The following is a 17,884-nucleotide window of genomic DNA, read 5'->3' as shown; positions in this document are numbered from 1 at the left end:
AATCATTTCTCTTTATAGTTTTTTTTTAACCGTACCTTTTGTTCTTAAAAAATAGTAAAAACATGTCATTGTAGAATTCTGTCTTTCTGGAATATTTCAAAACGAAAGGGAAAACACCCTAGACTGTTTTGAGACCGTTTGTTTTCGCAATCATAAGCATATTGTCATTTTCATGACAAAATGCAGCTTTCTGAATTTCTGTTTGTATAGACGGGCACCATTTGTTTGCTAGCGATGGGATGGCTTGCCACATTCAACATACTGACGCTGATACACTGCTCTCAGCTGATGTGTAAACGGTACAGACCTTAATCTCTAGTAACCTTACAAATATTACAAATCGTAAAACTGCGTTATATTTGTAACTGAATGTTATAAATGTTGCTTTGATACTTAAATCATGAATCTGCTCGTTGAAAAACTGATTTATGTTTAAGTGCCGGTTAAGTGATACAATAACAAGAAGAAAGTCAACATAATCATAATACAAACTCAAATTCAACTAGGGCAAAATACGAACAAAAATAAATTTACAGGATGACTCCAAAAAAGAACAAGGACAATCAGACCATGTGCTTAAAAATAAATTTAATCTCAAATTCCATAAAACCAAGGCAAAATATGAACAAAAGAAAGAATTACTCGGAGACTCCTGAAAAAGTATAAGAATAACCCCAGATGTTCCGGAAGAATAAGCGTCTTCTGCTTCATCAAGGACACCTGCCATGTAAACCATGGTCAATCCAAGGAAATAATGTTACGTTCTCAAATGAGAACAAGGTATAAAACAACGGAACTAACAGCCAAACTATCGAGTAACAAGTACGCCTAGCTCCATGTCGCACAAAGAAATATGATATTTCTCAATGTGATCAATATGATGACCATAAAACTTCCCATAATTTTCATCAACCTGCATCTTTCGAATTCTTGTGTTACGAGTTTGTCAGTCAACTGACGAAAATCATGATATTGGGAACAAGTCTTTGAATATCAAATCAACTGTGACATGTAAATACCATAGGCTGGAGATACAGGGATATTGCTATCCAGTAATAGAAAACTCACAATAAGAAAATTGTTATCATCACGTTAATCATACAACTTGATGGAAAGTTGTTCACATTTGTTTCGTTATAGGAAAAGATCGAGATAAGCAACTATAATAGAAGAGTCTGTCGTATCTTTGATTTCCAGTTCTGGTGTATATATACGAAGGAAGTAGTGAATAATGTTTTTGTTATTTAAAGGCAAGACGTCAGCAATATATCTGAAGGTGAAATTTAACGACTTTGCAAGGCCTTTGTGACCTGTTTTGATAAGTTCTTTAATATATTTAGCCTCGTATGAAAACAAAAGTCAACCAACAGAGGGGCGCAGTTGGTTTCCATACGTATGCCAGTAGTTTGTTTAAGATCTTACCACCAAACTAGACGAAGACGTTGTCAAACAAAACTCCAAAAAACACGATCATTGTTTATGGTTTCGCCCTGTATATATTTCCTCTTTGATTGGACGTAACTTTTACGAAATACGATTCATAAAAAGTGGCTTCATTTTATTATATGTCTACCGTAATCTTTAGCTTTCATCTTATCCAATACTCGGGCTGATTGCTTTGAGTTTATATGAAATGTATTTACGTCCATTCAACAGACATATTTCCTTTTTCTAAAAAAAATAACAAATAGCTGCTTCAACGATGTAAAATAGTTTAAAAGATTAAGTTATGAAACTTTTAGATTTATCATGTACACTCACATGAACAGCACACAGAACAATATTATTCCAAGATATCGGCCTCAACGAAACCGACATAATGATATTATATCTTACGTAATAACGGTGATAAGAAAGAAAAAACATAAGCATAGATCCTGGTAGTAACATGATTAATAAACAATGGTTGATAAACCATTTAGTAAAACGAATTTCTCATTTAAAGTTTTCATTTTGTTCGCCAAGCAACGCCAAAAAGAACAGCACAAAATTATATCTAAAATTCACGAGAGATGCTCTATGTAATAACGGTGTGCTTTTGGTAATATCGATATATCAGTACATCTCAATCTATTTTTTCTCGAAGTTTGCTTCATAAAAATATTCAATCCAATTGACAAACCAGGCCAATAGTTATTTAATGAATTGAGATATAAGATGTATTATATATTACATAAGTATAATTTGTGATTAATTTTTCATTGACAATGTCAATTCTGATCAATATACATGTAGTATGTCACATTTTCTCTTTCTTATCTCAGCTTATATACTGTTCTATTTGAGCATTTTAAAATTTTTACCGACTTGCCTTTCTCTAGACTAAAAGTTTCAGCACTTGACTATGTTGATGTGTTTGGCTACGCAATGTCAATTGGTCCGGACTTCTCACGAAACTATTCTCAAGAAGCAAAGTAAGTATCAATTGTTTAGGATATCGTGTCTTGGCGACAAGGAAATGATTGTATAACACGTTGTTCCTATTTATGTCACTTAACACAACACACAATTTTATAGCGACTGCCATATCAACTCGCATTGCGTTCCCAATAACAGTATCCCATTACCTAACTAACTACAACACTATTACATAAGCTTTTATAGATAATATCTGATTTATTCCTTATCTGATTTTTATTGTCGAGTAAATGTTTTAATGATCACATAACTACACCGATATCAGTGTTATAACACCCACAACATAGAATTAGTTCAGATAACATTTACAACACGATATACACAGAACTGTAATTAACTGAGGTTTCAGTTGCTTTCATAGTGACATCATTGCTTCATGGCATTATATGTATTATAAAGTCACCAAATAAAGTGACTGTCGTTCCAATCTCCTATGAGATTGTGACATTTGTCTTGGCAAACACTAACAAAAACAAACAAACAAACAAACAAACAAACGAAAAGTTCAAAGAATCGTTTCATAACTTTCATGTGGATTGAAATCCGTGTAAGAATCTCGAAGTATTTATAACAGAACATCCATCATCAACAGTTTATCAGCATTAATTCCTGGATTAGGTATTGGGAAAGTTTCTTTTCATGATAACCGCAAAATGTTTTGATATTGTCGAATATCCCGACAGGAGTTCTTCATATTGATTAAAAAAAAAAAAAATTTGAATAGATAGAAATAATTGAAATGGACATAATATTTCAAAACTTTTCTGTACGTAGGTACCGCATATTAACGTTTCAATGAAGAAGAATGGAACTTGTTTTCGTCATTTTGCAGGACAGCGGTTGCTGTAATTTTGACTATAGCTAACGTAGGGTATTGTATAGTCTACATATCGATGGCAGCTGCATATTTACAACAAGTAAGTATACGCTTATGAACATATCATTAAAAAATATCTAAAATATCTAATATCTAAAATATGATGTTTATCAAATGTATCGCATACCTTTAAGATGGAAGACATATTGATCGGCGAGTCATGTGTGGAAACCTACAGTAGGATATTGTTCACTTACTGAAACAACATGATTCCATGTCATCATTTATGGTAACTTGTTGTGATGATGATGATGATGATGATGATGATGCATGGTCTGTTTCTACATTCTTTTCAGCTTGTGCCAGTGTACATAGGTGACCATTTGTTCCTGCGTCCATATGTGGTATTTTTCGGTGTGTTGTTACTGCCGATAGGCATGACAACGACTTTGACACTCCTTGCTCCATTTTCAACACTTGGAAACATTTTCAACATGATCAGCCTCGTCACCGTGATACAGTACATCTGCAGGGACTTACCGAGCATTGACTCTGTACCATCGTTCTCAGGAATTCACGAACAACGTGACTTAGTACTTATAGCCATTTCGAATATCATGTTTTCTTACGAAGGAATTGGCACTGTAAGTATAACAGTACTTGAAGTTAGGATCATAGCCTCGACATACCAATTACATTTTTGTTATCTTTGTATCTCAGGTATATCTTTCCTGGAGGAAACAGCAGGGGCTTGCAGTCTTAGTCATCATTTGAGATATACAATGAAAAACAGACTCAGATTGTCTATCAACTTTATGCTAAACGAACCGTTACCTACCTATTTAGAAATGTGATTTGTGTTTTGCTTTTTCTTTGTTTATTTGTTTTTCTTTTTGTTTTCCTTTGTTTGTTTTTTTTTTTTTTTTGAAAGCTCGTTTGGTAGATCGTTAGTCTGTCAAACAAGTTCTTGCATCTTAAATTCCAAGTAAGCAATTTCAGAAAATTCCGGTAAGCATGTATCATTTAGACATTTGAAATATTGCAATCATTTTTAATCAACTCAAATACCGAGCCAAATATCAAGCCATTAAACCAAAATGTGATATTTTAACAGGTCCTGTCTATCGAGAACAGGATGGCTGAAAAACATAGTTATGGTAGATGGAATGGTCTTGCGGCGCTTGGAATGTCGATAACGGTCAGCGTATATACAGCCTGTGGTTTCTTCGGTTTCCTCAAGTTTGGCGAAAAGACGAAACCCTCCCTGATCTTGAATCTCCCAACAGATGAAGTGTATGTGCTACATATGTATTTAGTTATATCAATTTTGTTTCGTTACGTAAAAGTTTGAAAAAAAGTATCAGTAGTTGATGATTTATAAAATCAAAGAAAAGATATTGCACGAATCTAGCTTTGCTCGTTGAAGCCATTTTGCGTTGTTAATTGATAGTTTTGAATCAATGAAGATATTTAAAGAAAGTATATTTGCTACTATTCAGTGTGGAAATAATCTATAGATAATTTCTTTTCATGTCACGTTAATGTCACTGTATTATTTGTTTCCTTTCAGGTGGTATCAGGGTATCAAGGTGCTCAATATATTAGGCCTTTATACCGCAGTTGGATTCACATTATTTGTTCCATCCAAAGTAATCTGGCAAGGTATTGAAAGGAGGGTTACATCAGGAACGTTGATCAGATATGGAGAATATGTTGTCAGACTACTCATTATGCTTTTTATGAGTAAGTAGGAGTAATGCTGATTCCTTTCTTTATCCTTCCTTTCCGTTCAATTTATAGGCCGATTTCAAAGATAAAGGCATTATATTCTCTCCCTATTGTTCTGAATGATTTCAAGAGGAATATGTAATGTATATCTATAAACCAAAAGTCTTATTAGAAATATTTCAAAACCGAACTTAAGGTAACTAAACAATGTTACACATTAATGCTGGATTGATATCTTTAAATAGGTAAATGCTATGACTGAAAGTACATGATATTAAAGCGACAGATGTTCTTGCAAATGTTTTCCCTCGACAAACGTTAATTTAAGACAGAACCAAGTCCTATAGCCTTTACACGTAACGGATATAGATATGTGATGTTAATTTGTCAGGAAAAAACTTATCAAAACTTCAAAGACATCGCATTTTATGTTTGAATGAAACAACGACATCAACATGATTGCCACACAAGGCTGTTTTATCAGTAAATTAAAGTCAAGAATCATTAGACTATTACATACAATTAAACGTATATAAAATATACTATTAATTTACGTTTTGAATCAATAAAATAAAAATGACATAAATGACATAACTGTTGATTCAGGAAAGGTTTTCTGTGTTTCAGCCTTGTTTGCGATGGCAGTTCCAAACATGGACCTGTTACAACCACTCGTAGGCGCTATGTGTGGCAGCTCGTTGTCGTTCGTGTTCCCCCCACTCATGATGACATTTATTTTGTGGATTCCAGACGAGAAGGTTGAACAATCAACATGGAAACGCGTGAAACATAAAATTTTAATTATATTTTATATAACATTGTTTTTATTGGGTTTAAGTTTTACCGTATTTGGCACAGTAGAGGCGGTAATGCGAATTTTACGCCGGTACGGATAGCGGTCAAACTACAACTTTAAATCTACGCTATCCATCTTTCTTCTTTGCTAACACATTTACATGTTCATTCAACATGTCTTATGATTTTCTTCAATAAAAGGAGTATCAATTAATTATTTAAAAAAAATTCTTTTTGTATTAAACTTGTACAATTTAAAATGTCTCATAAAAAACGAATATACTTCTAATGAATTTATAAACCTACGTGTTAACAATGATACATGATATTGACTATTTGAAACTATATCATCTTTGAAGTACTTTAATTGACTTTGATGTACTTGGAGAAAGTGTAAATCATCAGATTAATAGTAATCCTTGTATTTTCTTCGGTTGGCCTTACTATATGTCCAAAATTAATTTGTACATATTTGCATTTTCATTGATTTCTAGTTAGAATAAAGATATTATTTACCTGTCGGTGTTCCCTTGTTTAAAAAATTAAAAAAAAAACGTTGGACTTACCCTTAAACAAAGACAGGTGCAGGATTTATCAACCGAAAGAAAATTTCGTCCGTGATAATCAAAGTCAGAGGAAACGATTTCCACGCACCTTCTTTCTTTGTTATGAGTCGGCAGCATTAACTTCTGGTTAAATGCTGTTGAGTAAACAGATTCTCCTTCTGGTTTTCATAGTGGTGTTCTTGTTTAACATTAATTCAGAAAAGCAAACGATTGAGTAGTGTATGAAGTTTTCATTCATATTATGACAATGTACCAGTCTGAAGATGTAGCTGTAAACAGCTCCATGTGTCATTTGACGACTGAAATAGTTTCTCTAATCTAAAGGGTTTTTTTGTTTAATGTATTTTGTTATTTAAATATCAGTGCGATACTGGATTATAGTTGTCTTGTGTCGCGTAGTAATGCACTTAACTGTCACTTTTTAAGCTATATATATATATATATATATATATACATTTCCCCCCGAATACTCTTGTTTTCGTTTTAAATGCAGTATGACACTTACTCTGGGTGGTCTTAAGTCGCATTGGTAACGCACTTTACATAGGGGACCGGGTTTGTTTCACCAATCAGACGTGATCTAATCAAACTAAAGAGGTGGATAAACGTTGACAGCAGGGGGGAGTTCGCTGACAAGAAGACAGTATTCATGTTGAGTGTTAGTTTTAAAAAAAAGTTGAATGGATAAAAGCTAAAGCGAAGGCGTATGTAAATGAACGAAAGGACTCAGTACAATAAACAACATATAATTTTCTTCTGAAAATAGCTCGTGTAAATAACATGGTGCAACTACAATGCTGTCTACTTGTTGAGAAAACTAAAGGATTAGATTTCTATTGGAGCCGGAGTTAGTCAGATAGAAAGGTACGGTATGATAATCATGAGCTATGGATAGTCAACCAGCCTTGTCATCCACCTTTATCACATAAACTAACAACCCTGTTTTATTGAGGCTGTGTGTTACATCATGTGTATTGGACAAAATGTTGATGATAAATGATTCATTCTATAACGATAAAGCGAGTTATAAAACACAATGGCATGTAAACATCTGTTCTTCATAGCTTACGATAAATTACCTTGTGCGAGATTTCAGAGTACGTGTCAGAAATGTTTTGACGTGTCACCTGAATACAAATCAGCACTTAACTGTTCGTTTTATCTAATTTAGAAAAGAACAATCAAACAAGAGATCCCACAAGGAATTGTTTGATCTTTATATGCTCTTTGAAATTGGGATATTTTAACTTCTTTTCTCTTCTCTTTTCTGTTTTTGCTCTTAATAAGACACTTGAACATTCATTTGCAGAAATAGCGATAATAATCCTTACCTGCCAAATTCTGGAAGCTATTTTGTTTATTCTAATCAGTCCCAAAAACAAACGAGCAAAGAAAGGGACCAAAGGGAACATACGTATGAAATTTGAGAGACATTCATTCAGTACTTCTTAAGAAATATCAATAGCAATCTTTACTAGGCAAAATCAAAGATGGCTGTCTGTCGGCCATTTTGTTTTTCTGATCAGTCCAAAACTCAAACAGGCACAACAAGGGACCTCGGGGAACCTATACGAGAAATTTGAGAAAGATCTATAGAGTAGCTCTCAAGATACAGTGTAAAAAACTTTCAAAATCTAAATCAAAGATGGCCGCTTGTGGAGCATTTTTTTTTAAGGCCAGTACGAAAATATTGTTTCCGTGAACATTTAAATTTAGTTACCAGTCACGTGGTTAAAACAAACCAAAGCAGCCAAGAAAGGTATATTTTAAAAAGTACAAAACATTTTGCTGATTTGTCAATATTCATGACTAATTGCTTTTTAACCCCGATTTTGTTTCTGTAGTCGAGTCACACCAACAACATTTCCAGGAATATATATAGTATTGAATGTCTCCTCAATCGCTACCAGTGTAGATTTTGTATTATTGTCATTGTCGCCGTCATTGGAAAAATGAGAACATCACCTTGTTTATTCTTCCTTTCCGTTTCTTTATATTCTTTATTCATCTCTCTTCCAAATGTTAATTTTTGCATCAAGATGATATGCCACATTCGCAACAGTAAATGTCGAATGAAAAGTGAGATTTCGATTGAAATGTATTCAAAGAACACTTGATGGTAAGAAATTACTTATTGTAGATCAGTTGAATGTTACAGATATTTTAAAATCGTTTTAAGTGAGAATGAGACATCGTTAATCATTTCAGCATAACAAAGCGTCAGTGAATTTGATTTTAAGTCCTTCTCATTCAGATTATAGATACATTAGTGAGAATAAAGCATTGGAAAGAGACACAAGATAAAAACGCATTTCAATTCAAATATGGAATTACATGTAACATATTTAAGTAAACATTGTCACTACAATTACCTCACATTTAATTCTCTTTGTCTGATTTGTCTCTAATATTGACTGTAAATAATAATTGTATTAGATAGAATATAAGTTCTTACAACACAACCAGTAAAAGCTTCGAGTGTGACGTTTCGGTGACTACACGTTCACCTTCATCAGATAAATTACCCTTGTGGAACGAAGTAAAACTGAAGTACGTAGTGTGCGAGATGTAACAGAATCGGCCGACTGTTTTCTGCTGTCAGTGTGTTGGGCAGAGGTACAGGGGGTTAATATCGCTGCCCCTTACTGATTCCTGGTGTCTGTGTGTTGGTCTGAGGTACTGTGGGTCAATGGCGCAGCTCCTTACTGCTTTCTGTTGTCTGTGAGTTGGTCAGAGGTACTGGAGGTCAGTGACGAAGCCCCTTACTGCTTTCTGGTGCTTGTGATGGCCAGATGTACATGGGGTTAATATCGCTGCCCCTTACTGCTTTCTGGTGTCTGTGTGTTGGTCAGAGGCACTGGGGGTCAATGTTGCAGCTCCTTACTGCTTTCTGGTGTCTGTGAGTTGGTCAGAAGTACTGGGGGTCAATGTTGCAGCCCCTTACTGCTTCCTGGTGTCTGTGTGTTGGTCAGAAGTACTAGGGGTCAATATCGCAGCTCCTAACTGCTTTCTGGTGTCTGTGTGTTGGTCAGAGGTACTGGGGTCAATGTTGCAGCTCCTTATTGCTTTCTGTTGTCTGTGAGTTGGTCAGAGGTACAAGGGTCAATGTCGCAGCCCCTTACTGCTTTCTGTTATCTGTGAGTTGGTCAGAGGTACAAGGGTCAATGTCGCAGCCCCTTACTGCTTTCTGTTATCTGTGAGTTGGTCAGAGGTACTGAGGGTCAATGGCGCAGCCCCTTACTGCTTTCTGGTGTCTGTGTTGGTCAGAGGTACTGTGGGTCAATGGCGCAGTCCCTTACTGCTTTCTGTTGTCTGTGAGTTGGTCAGAGGTACTGTGGGTCAATGGCGCAGCCCCTTACTGCTTTCTGTTGTCTGTGAGTTGGTCAGAGGTACTGGGGGTCAATGGCGCAGCCCCTTACTGCTTTCTGTTGTCTGTGAGTTGGTCAGAGGTACTGTGGGTCAATGTCGCAGCCTCTTACTGCTTTCTGGTGTCTGTGAGTTGGTCAGAGGTACTGGGGGTCAATGTCGCAGCCTCTTACTGCTTCCTGTTGTCTGTGAGTTGGTCAGAGGTACTGGGGACATTGTCGCAGCCCCTTACTGCTCGGTTGTGTTGGTGAGATTGGTACCGTTACGAGGTAGATTTGTAGTCAGTTGTACAATGGGTTGTGTTTGTCCAGATGAAGCCATGAGGTTTTCGGACTGTATAGACATTTCAGGTTTTATCGTGTAGTTTTGTGTGTACTGATAATTTGATGTTTGTTTACGGAGACCAGCTATAATGACCAGACTAAGAGCAAATGTCTTGCTTATTGACACTGTAACGAATATGATCCTACTGATATAACACGTGAATTAAAAATCGCGGTTCTCAGTCCGCGTTATAGTGACGAATGATTTCCTCTGACTATCAACAACTAAGGAATTCCTGACGTCATTAAAATCACTAAATAACACGCTGATGTTCACTCGACCTTTTGATCAGACGGTTTTGAACTGAGTGCGATAAGAAACATCAATCGTCCATTCTATTGAAAACATTGCAGTCAGTGTTTCTGAAGTCAGTGGGGGTGGTTCAGTTATGAAGGAAGAAAACATTGACATTATGATGGAAAAAAGCCTCGCCTATCGGAAGGTATTAGAAATCGAGTAAAAAGCTCAGATTAGGTTTTAAAGGAGTGGTCACAATTAAACTATTTATATAATGTCTGTAACTCGCACAGTTCTACTTTGTGCCCGAGTGTTAACATGTATTAAATACACATCGAGTTGTCATGTGACAATTCTGCGGTGATCCATACAGGAATCAAGGCATTAAAGACAATATGAATTGCTTCCATCGGGCCAATCGGGAGTATCTTAAAATACATGCATTATATCCAACACCATTCCAATCACAATGTGTTAATTGTTCAATTCATTGTAGAAATCATTATCAAAATACAATGGTTTCTACTAAATATTGTAGAAGTTGGAAAATTACCATCTTAGAAATATCAAAATTCAATGGTTCCAACTAAATGTTAACGACGACGAAAATTCGCTTCATTAAAAATGTTGAAATTCAATGGTTTCTACTATATTTTGTCGGCATTGAAAATTCCCTATATTAGAAAGGGAAATGAAACTGAAATAGGTAGAGAAATTCTTACCACAGGTAGTAATCTCGTCTGTTAATACACCAGTCATAAAAGTATACGTCATAATGAATTGACAGACGAGGCTAAAATATGTACCTGTAGTGTTTCATAATAGCCGGATAATACATTCAAGGTGGTAGAGTGAGAATGTCGACAGTGACCTTGCAAGGTTGAGAGGAAAAATTGTACAGTAGGTGAAGATTGTGAATAAGGCTTTTAACGTTTCATAAAACAGTCTGTTAAAAAAAGGCAGATCTTGGAGTGTATACTACGAGACAGTGAACTCAAATGTTGACTCCGGTAGATAATAGTTGTAAGTAAATATATGACGTGTTTTCATATTTTTATTAAAAGAATGAAGTTAGAGCAAGAACGTTGAAAGAAATATATTTATAATATTGACCTCATATAAGAAAAGACGGTCGTGTTTACGATCTAGGACAAGATCGCCATATAAGACTATACTGATCATGTGACTTAATGTAGGTAATATGTATATACCTTCAATTTGTCTTGTTATTGTTACATTCGAATTAATATATCTTATATAAAAATCCAGACATAGGGCAGGTGAAAATTTCGAGTGCGCGTGCTTCTGGAAGGCAGCGATGTCTGTGGTGATTTCAAAAGAAGTTTCTGACCGGTGTCCATTTTCTGCGGTCACATCTCAACGGTCTACTCATGAAAAAACGGAACCACTTCCATGGTCCATTTTCAACGGCAGCGTCATTTTTCCACGCATAGCTGGTTCCATATGCAACGTTACAGCAGTCTTACTGTCCTTCTGTAGGACTTAAATGAACAACGAAAGTATATAACCAACTTCTGATCCTTCTCACAACGCTTCCTCAATATCATTCAAATTTTTCAATATTTTGTTATCATGAATTAGACACAATTCTAAAGACGGCGATAACGGCGGCCATTTTGAATATAGTTTATTTATTATTATTACCAAATATTGTCTCAATGTCTTCAAATTTAAATTTGTACAAAACTTCAAATATAGAGACCCCTTATCTGCTCTGCAGCTTACAAAGAAACCTTTGCCATTTGGTCAAGTTATCATATACGTGCTTGAAACCCCATTTGAACAGTTTGTAGCCCTTCATTCAAATATGCTACAGGCTCAATTTCAGTACCATGGACATTTTGGCTATTGAGAAAGATGCGTTTTAATATCATCAGACTTTTGACCCCCGAAACCTTGAAAACGGGTTCAGGTCATGACTTTGAACAAACTTGGTAACATTTCATTCCAGCATGCTACATGCCCAATGTGAGTACACTGGACGTCTTGGGTAGTTGGCAGATGCCATTTGAAGATTGTGAGAATTTGATCCCTGTGACCTTCACAAAAGTAAAGGTCATCCATTTGAATAAACTGAGTAGTTCTTCATTCCATCATGCTACAGGCCCAATATCAGTATCCTGAATCCTTTAGTTATTGAGAAGATAAAAAAGTTGAAGTCTTACGACCAGCTAATTAATGGACATAGGATGCAGCGCCATGACATATAAACTCACTAAACATTCAAGCAGGTGAGCTAATAAAACAAACAGACAATGAGGCATGTTTAAGAGTAAGTTTATTTAAAAGCTTCTTATCGTCAAGATAAATCAAGCTACCTTAACTGGCTAACAAACAGGATGCCATATTACTGGCATGGCAAGTAACGTTATTGGGGAAACATTCAACCACAGTATCACAAACCCCATACAGCTACAGCTGATTAATGAAACCCCACATATCTTCCAGGACAATTCTGTAGTAAAATATCTCTACATATTCTGAAAGAAACTGTCTTTTTCATTTTTGACACATTCTCTGTTAAGCATCATCCTATAATGCAGTGTAATGTAACTGATGTTGAAGATGTATGAAATACTACCTGTATAAATATTCCTATGGAGTAAACATACAACGATTGTAGGGTTACAAGACAATAATGATCAATTAGCTTGTGCCTTAACATCCATAACACTCTGAAAGTTTTACTGTAATGTAAAATCCTATTTCAACCATTATTTAGTGATCAAAAATGTCCATTTAGTCTCCAGAACAAATTCACCAAATCAAACTAACAATACAAAAATTGCATTGGTTAATGTAAAGAGAATGTGAAAACAGAACACACTGTGACCATTCACATTCTAGATAGAACTGTCACATCTTCAATTAGAAATCAAATAAGATTTTAACAAGATTTTTATAATAATAATTTCATCAATGGAAAACACAACTCTCTGGAAGCAAAGCTTGAAATAAAACTACTTTTATAATTCATCAAAATATTTTCCAAACATATAACAGAACCAGATGGAAGTTATTGCACTGTTTGGCATTTTTTTTCTTTTTAAACAGGTGCTTTAAAATAATTTCCACTCAAACATAACAGGGTAGATTCTACCACTTTCCAAATACAGATGTCTTATGATGTAAATATTCTAAAAACAATATCATCAAAAACGGTTCTCTGTGATAAATACTATACTGAGTTAAGCGTTACCAAACCATACAACCGGTCCCCTTTTTACTATTGATTAGGATATTATGAAACAACAATATTGTCTTTATGTGTATAGTTTCAATCTGGAGTAGTTGATAAAGAAGCATCATGTCATTTCATCCACTAATTTAATTCATTCAATGGTACATTTCATCAGGTCCATCATCATTAATTGTGCAACAGTTCAAACAAAAACAAAAAATGAAAATATTCATTTAGGTGCCTAGACAATCTTTGTTTTGTACAACTGATAACCAGAGGCTACAATTATTGGGGGATTATGACCAGGTTTAATTAAAATATTGTATAAGATTATAAGGTAGTTTGATAGGAAGTCTGACAAATAGTTCAATTCTTAATGCTCCAGTTGGTTATTCAATTGAAAATCCTTAACCAAATTATACATATATCTAATTGTTCCTGGTTTGTCCAAATATCCGTAAATTACAGGAGGCACAAGGTATTTTCACAAAACAAGATGTTCAACGTGGTCAAAGATAGAGAAGGATACACAATAAACTGAAATGGGGAGAATGCCGTACAGTATAGTACATTTGTATCTAAGCTGGGTACTATTGTCAATGATTTCAAAAACACGGATGAAATACTGGCAATGTAAAAGCATCTTACTCTTGTATTTTTGTATGCCTCACAAATATGTTATGTCTTACTAAAAAATTTCTTATTTCCATAATCAAAATACATTTATTTCTCTGTATCACTACTATCAAGCATCTATAAAATGTTTCAATATACAGGAATATTAACTTATCTCAAGTTATTTCCCCTTATCAACTGTTGTTTTAAAGAAAAAAATGCAAATCTTTCATCTGAATTTTTTCAATTATCTAAAACAATTAAGAATACATTTAGTGTAGTTCTCCAGAAAAGTAACAATCTACAATGTTGCTGATTCATCCCCAGCAGGACCTGAGGCATCAATACAAGGCAGTCTGGTGGTAACAATTCGTTGAGAAGCATGTCTGTTTTTGTAAACATCAAACAAGAATCAGATTAACAATGAATTACTATGTTGTCTCCTAATCATATATCTACACCAGAATGGCTGACAGCGGCTCAATCAACAAGTTATATAATTAACTCATTGGGACAAGTTTTTTGTGATTTTTTTTAAACAGTGCAATGCCCTCTGGTTGATAAAACGATGATAATGATTTTGACACTGTATCAGATTTAGTTCAGTTCTTGGATCAAGATAAGAAAATCTATACAAACAAGAAAGTTTCATCAATCACGATCAATTCAGCCACTTAAATCAGAGATAATGAAACCAGTACTAACAGATAATACAGACCAAATATATTGTCTTTTAAACAATGAAAATATTTAAAATGATAATTCCATGATAATTTGAACTCCATTCACGTAGATTTCCACCAACAAATGACAACCCAGTTTTGTGATTTTGTCAAAGATTTAAAATTTTCTTCTGTCAATGGGGAACAACATGCCAAAGGATTTTACTGAAGACAAGGTAAATAGCATAATTACAAACCTACTCAGCAGAGAAAACAAACTCTAATAATGGATAAGAATGGATCATTCTAGTTATTTTGTACTCTCTATTTCACACAGGACTATTCCTTAGATTGACAGTTGTGTACATATCTTTTTCCATGAACAAACTTTAAGCCATAGTAGGTCATATAAATAAAAAAAATATTGCAAATGTTGACAAATTGGTGTTAGCAAACTGAGCTTACGACAAAAACAGAAACATTGCAGCAAAAGAATATCATAATATTTAATACCAAAACAGTGTTTTAGTATGAAAAATGTCAGAATAATGAAAAAACGAACTGGATTTAAAACAACATGTTAAAGACATCTTCATTTAAAACTTAGCAACAGCAATAAATAAAGCATAACCAACAAAACCGAGTTCTTTACAGCTCACTATACAAACCAATGGGAGATCATTTGATTTAATATCAGTTAGGGTGTACTCTACCACAGTGACAATACATGTTAACACATACCACAAAATGGCTCTCGCTGAAATATATAACACACTTAAAAATGACTTTCCAGTACTGTATTTATCCTTCAAGATGCCCAAGGGAACTTGTAATAATTTGGACACAATGTCAGGGAGTGGACTTTCAGTTATTGCATTACAATGTGTAGCATTTTGTTTGTAATTTCTATGTGGAGGCTGTAGACAGGGGAAGGTTTTCATTGCCAGACATGAGCATATTACTGGATGAAAACAATTTAATACCTGTTAAAGATTTTAGCAGATTTCTAGGAATCCTTCATGAAATTTTCTTGTGCCATTGAGTTGTCATTTTTGTTTTAAATAGAGATCAAAGTTAATGGGTTTTTTGATGATCTGTTGTTTCTATGAGAGAAAAATTTTTTTTTTTTAAATGAATGACCCAACTGTTTATACACGTAGTTAGAACGAATGCATTATAGTTTCATGGAATGCACTTCTGGGTGAAACAATGGAATATTGTCAATCTTCTTCAATTTATACTTATTGGCTTAAATATCTGTACAATATAAAGTTTCTAAATTATGTTTTAGAGGTCATGGAAAGGCTATACAAATGTATCTATTGTCAATATTATCAAAATTGTATTTACAAATTGAGCTGCATTTCATTTTAATTCAATAACAACAATTAAATTTATTTTAAAATTAACTTTTTTGTACATAACAGAATACACAAAGATAATCTATTAATGTTTACAAAATAATAGTTTACATTTCCCGTAGTCTATAATATTAAATTAACGTTTCCATAATTGTATATGCTGAATATAATTTATAATAAATGGTATATTATCCAATATGAACACTTAAACAACCACACAGGTAACTAAGGTAAATGATATTTTTTATAATAATTAAGACCTCTCTTAGTCTCCCACTTATTTTCTGCCTGGAGATTTTCATCTACAATATATTCTGAATAGCTACAAATCGCTTCGTAACCATGCAATATTTCCATCACTGTTAATGAAAGTACATTTATTTCAAAACAGATACAAAAAACAGCTTGACCATATCCAAGCTTCACTAACAGAACCACATGTTCCAAAGTTGCAAAACCACACTTTTCCAAAGGAAATGTTTTCAGAAGTGACGAAGAATAATTTAATAAAAACATTTTGAGGTCAGAAATGTCCTTCATTATATGTGAATATTATCCTGTGAAATAATGTCAGGCCCAACAGAAGAAGTGTGTCCTACCAAAAAACTTCAAAATTGTACTGTCAAGGTAAGTTGAATAGAAATGAGAAATAATAATGGTATATCATTGTTCAAGCATCAAAACTTATACTGCATAGAGGTAACGACTGGTAATATATTCCTGCATGTGTATAACAATGTAAACTTGTAAAATATATTCTTGACTAAATTAAAAATGCCTAAATATGGATGCTTGCTCAATGTAAAATATTGAAATTCATTGTACAAAAGAGTAAAAGTTAGCATATAATGTATTACACTGTATTATAACAAGAGATATGTTTGTACATTTCAATAATTTTGTAACTTATAAATAATCTACGCCAGTGTTTACTGTATTTATTGTGTCATCGTTATAATATAATTAGACTATTGGTATAAATATGCTTTATCTACAGAAATTGATAACAATTATAACATAATATAAAGATTACAACAGTTTGTCGTTTATATTTAAAATCTTGAATTAATCTTGTGTCTCCCAATCATGGTATTACAGTAAAGCATTCTATTACAGTTAGTTTGATACATAATTGATATTAAATTACTTGCTGTTATAAATCCATGATGTTATTATCTCCCAATTAAATATCTGGTGATCTCCTATGCTTTAATCCATGATTTGAAATATCAACCAATTCTCCAAAACAAACAAACAGATGTATGACTATCAAAAATTTATGAAGAATAATGCATTTAATACAAACCAGTATATAGAAAAAATTCCGCAGAAAAAAGGAAGAAAGAAAAAATGATTATTATATTTCTTTTTACCTTAACAATAGAACGTATACCGGCTTAAAGTTTCACATCAATTTACAATGTAGAAGTTTCCTGAAAAATTCCATAAGATAAACATAACACGATAAATTCCACAAACATCAGAACAATTTCTGATGGAACATTTCTGTACATACAGCAATCAGTACATATCACAACTCAGGAAATTCTGAATAATATGCTGTTTCTTGAACCAGGTAATTGTTAAATGTTTACACTGGAGTCCAGTTTCCATGTGACTTCAACATGTTAAGTGCTCCTTTCTGGAATACCGATAGTTTGTAATTAAATACAAATGTTTAAGTCTCTTTGAAATACAATAAGCAGATTTAATGTTCTATTTCCCAAATTATTTTTCTGAATATGTTATACAAACAATAAAAACAAATTAGAAAAAGTAGAGAAATCGCATTG

General features: G+C 33.8%; 1 protein-coding gene across 1 annotated transcript; it reads left to right on the top strand.

Moving 5' to 3' along the window:
• The first annotated feature begins 234 nt into the window (after nt 1-234).
• On the top strand, nt 235-5,859 carry LOC132559425 (proton-coupled amino acid transporter 2-like). Its single transcript, XM_060224039.1, has 7 exons — nt 235-299; nt 2,322-2,414; nt 3,251-3,335; nt 3,592-3,879; nt 4,350-4,528; nt 4,806-4,978; nt 5,591-5,859. The coding sequence occupies exons 1-7, from the start codon at nt 235-237 to the stop codon at nt 5,857-5,859; spliced, it is 1,152 nt and encodes a 383-aa protein (XP_060080022.1).
• The last annotated feature ends 12,025 nt before the right edge of the window (nt 5,860-17,884 follow it).

Source organism: Ylistrum balloti, unplaced genomic scaffold, assembly GCF_031769215.1.
Source record: "Ylistrum balloti isolate Yb309-2 unplaced genomic scaffold, AGI_CSIRO_Ybal_v1 Utg370910, whole genome shotgun sequence".
Classification (NCBI taxonomy): Eukaryota; Metazoa; Mollusca; class Bivalvia; order Pectinida; family Pectinidae; genus Ylistrum; species Ylistrum balloti.
Note: the sequence above shows the minus strand (reverse complement) of the source record. Positions and strands in the feature narration are given on the sequence as shown.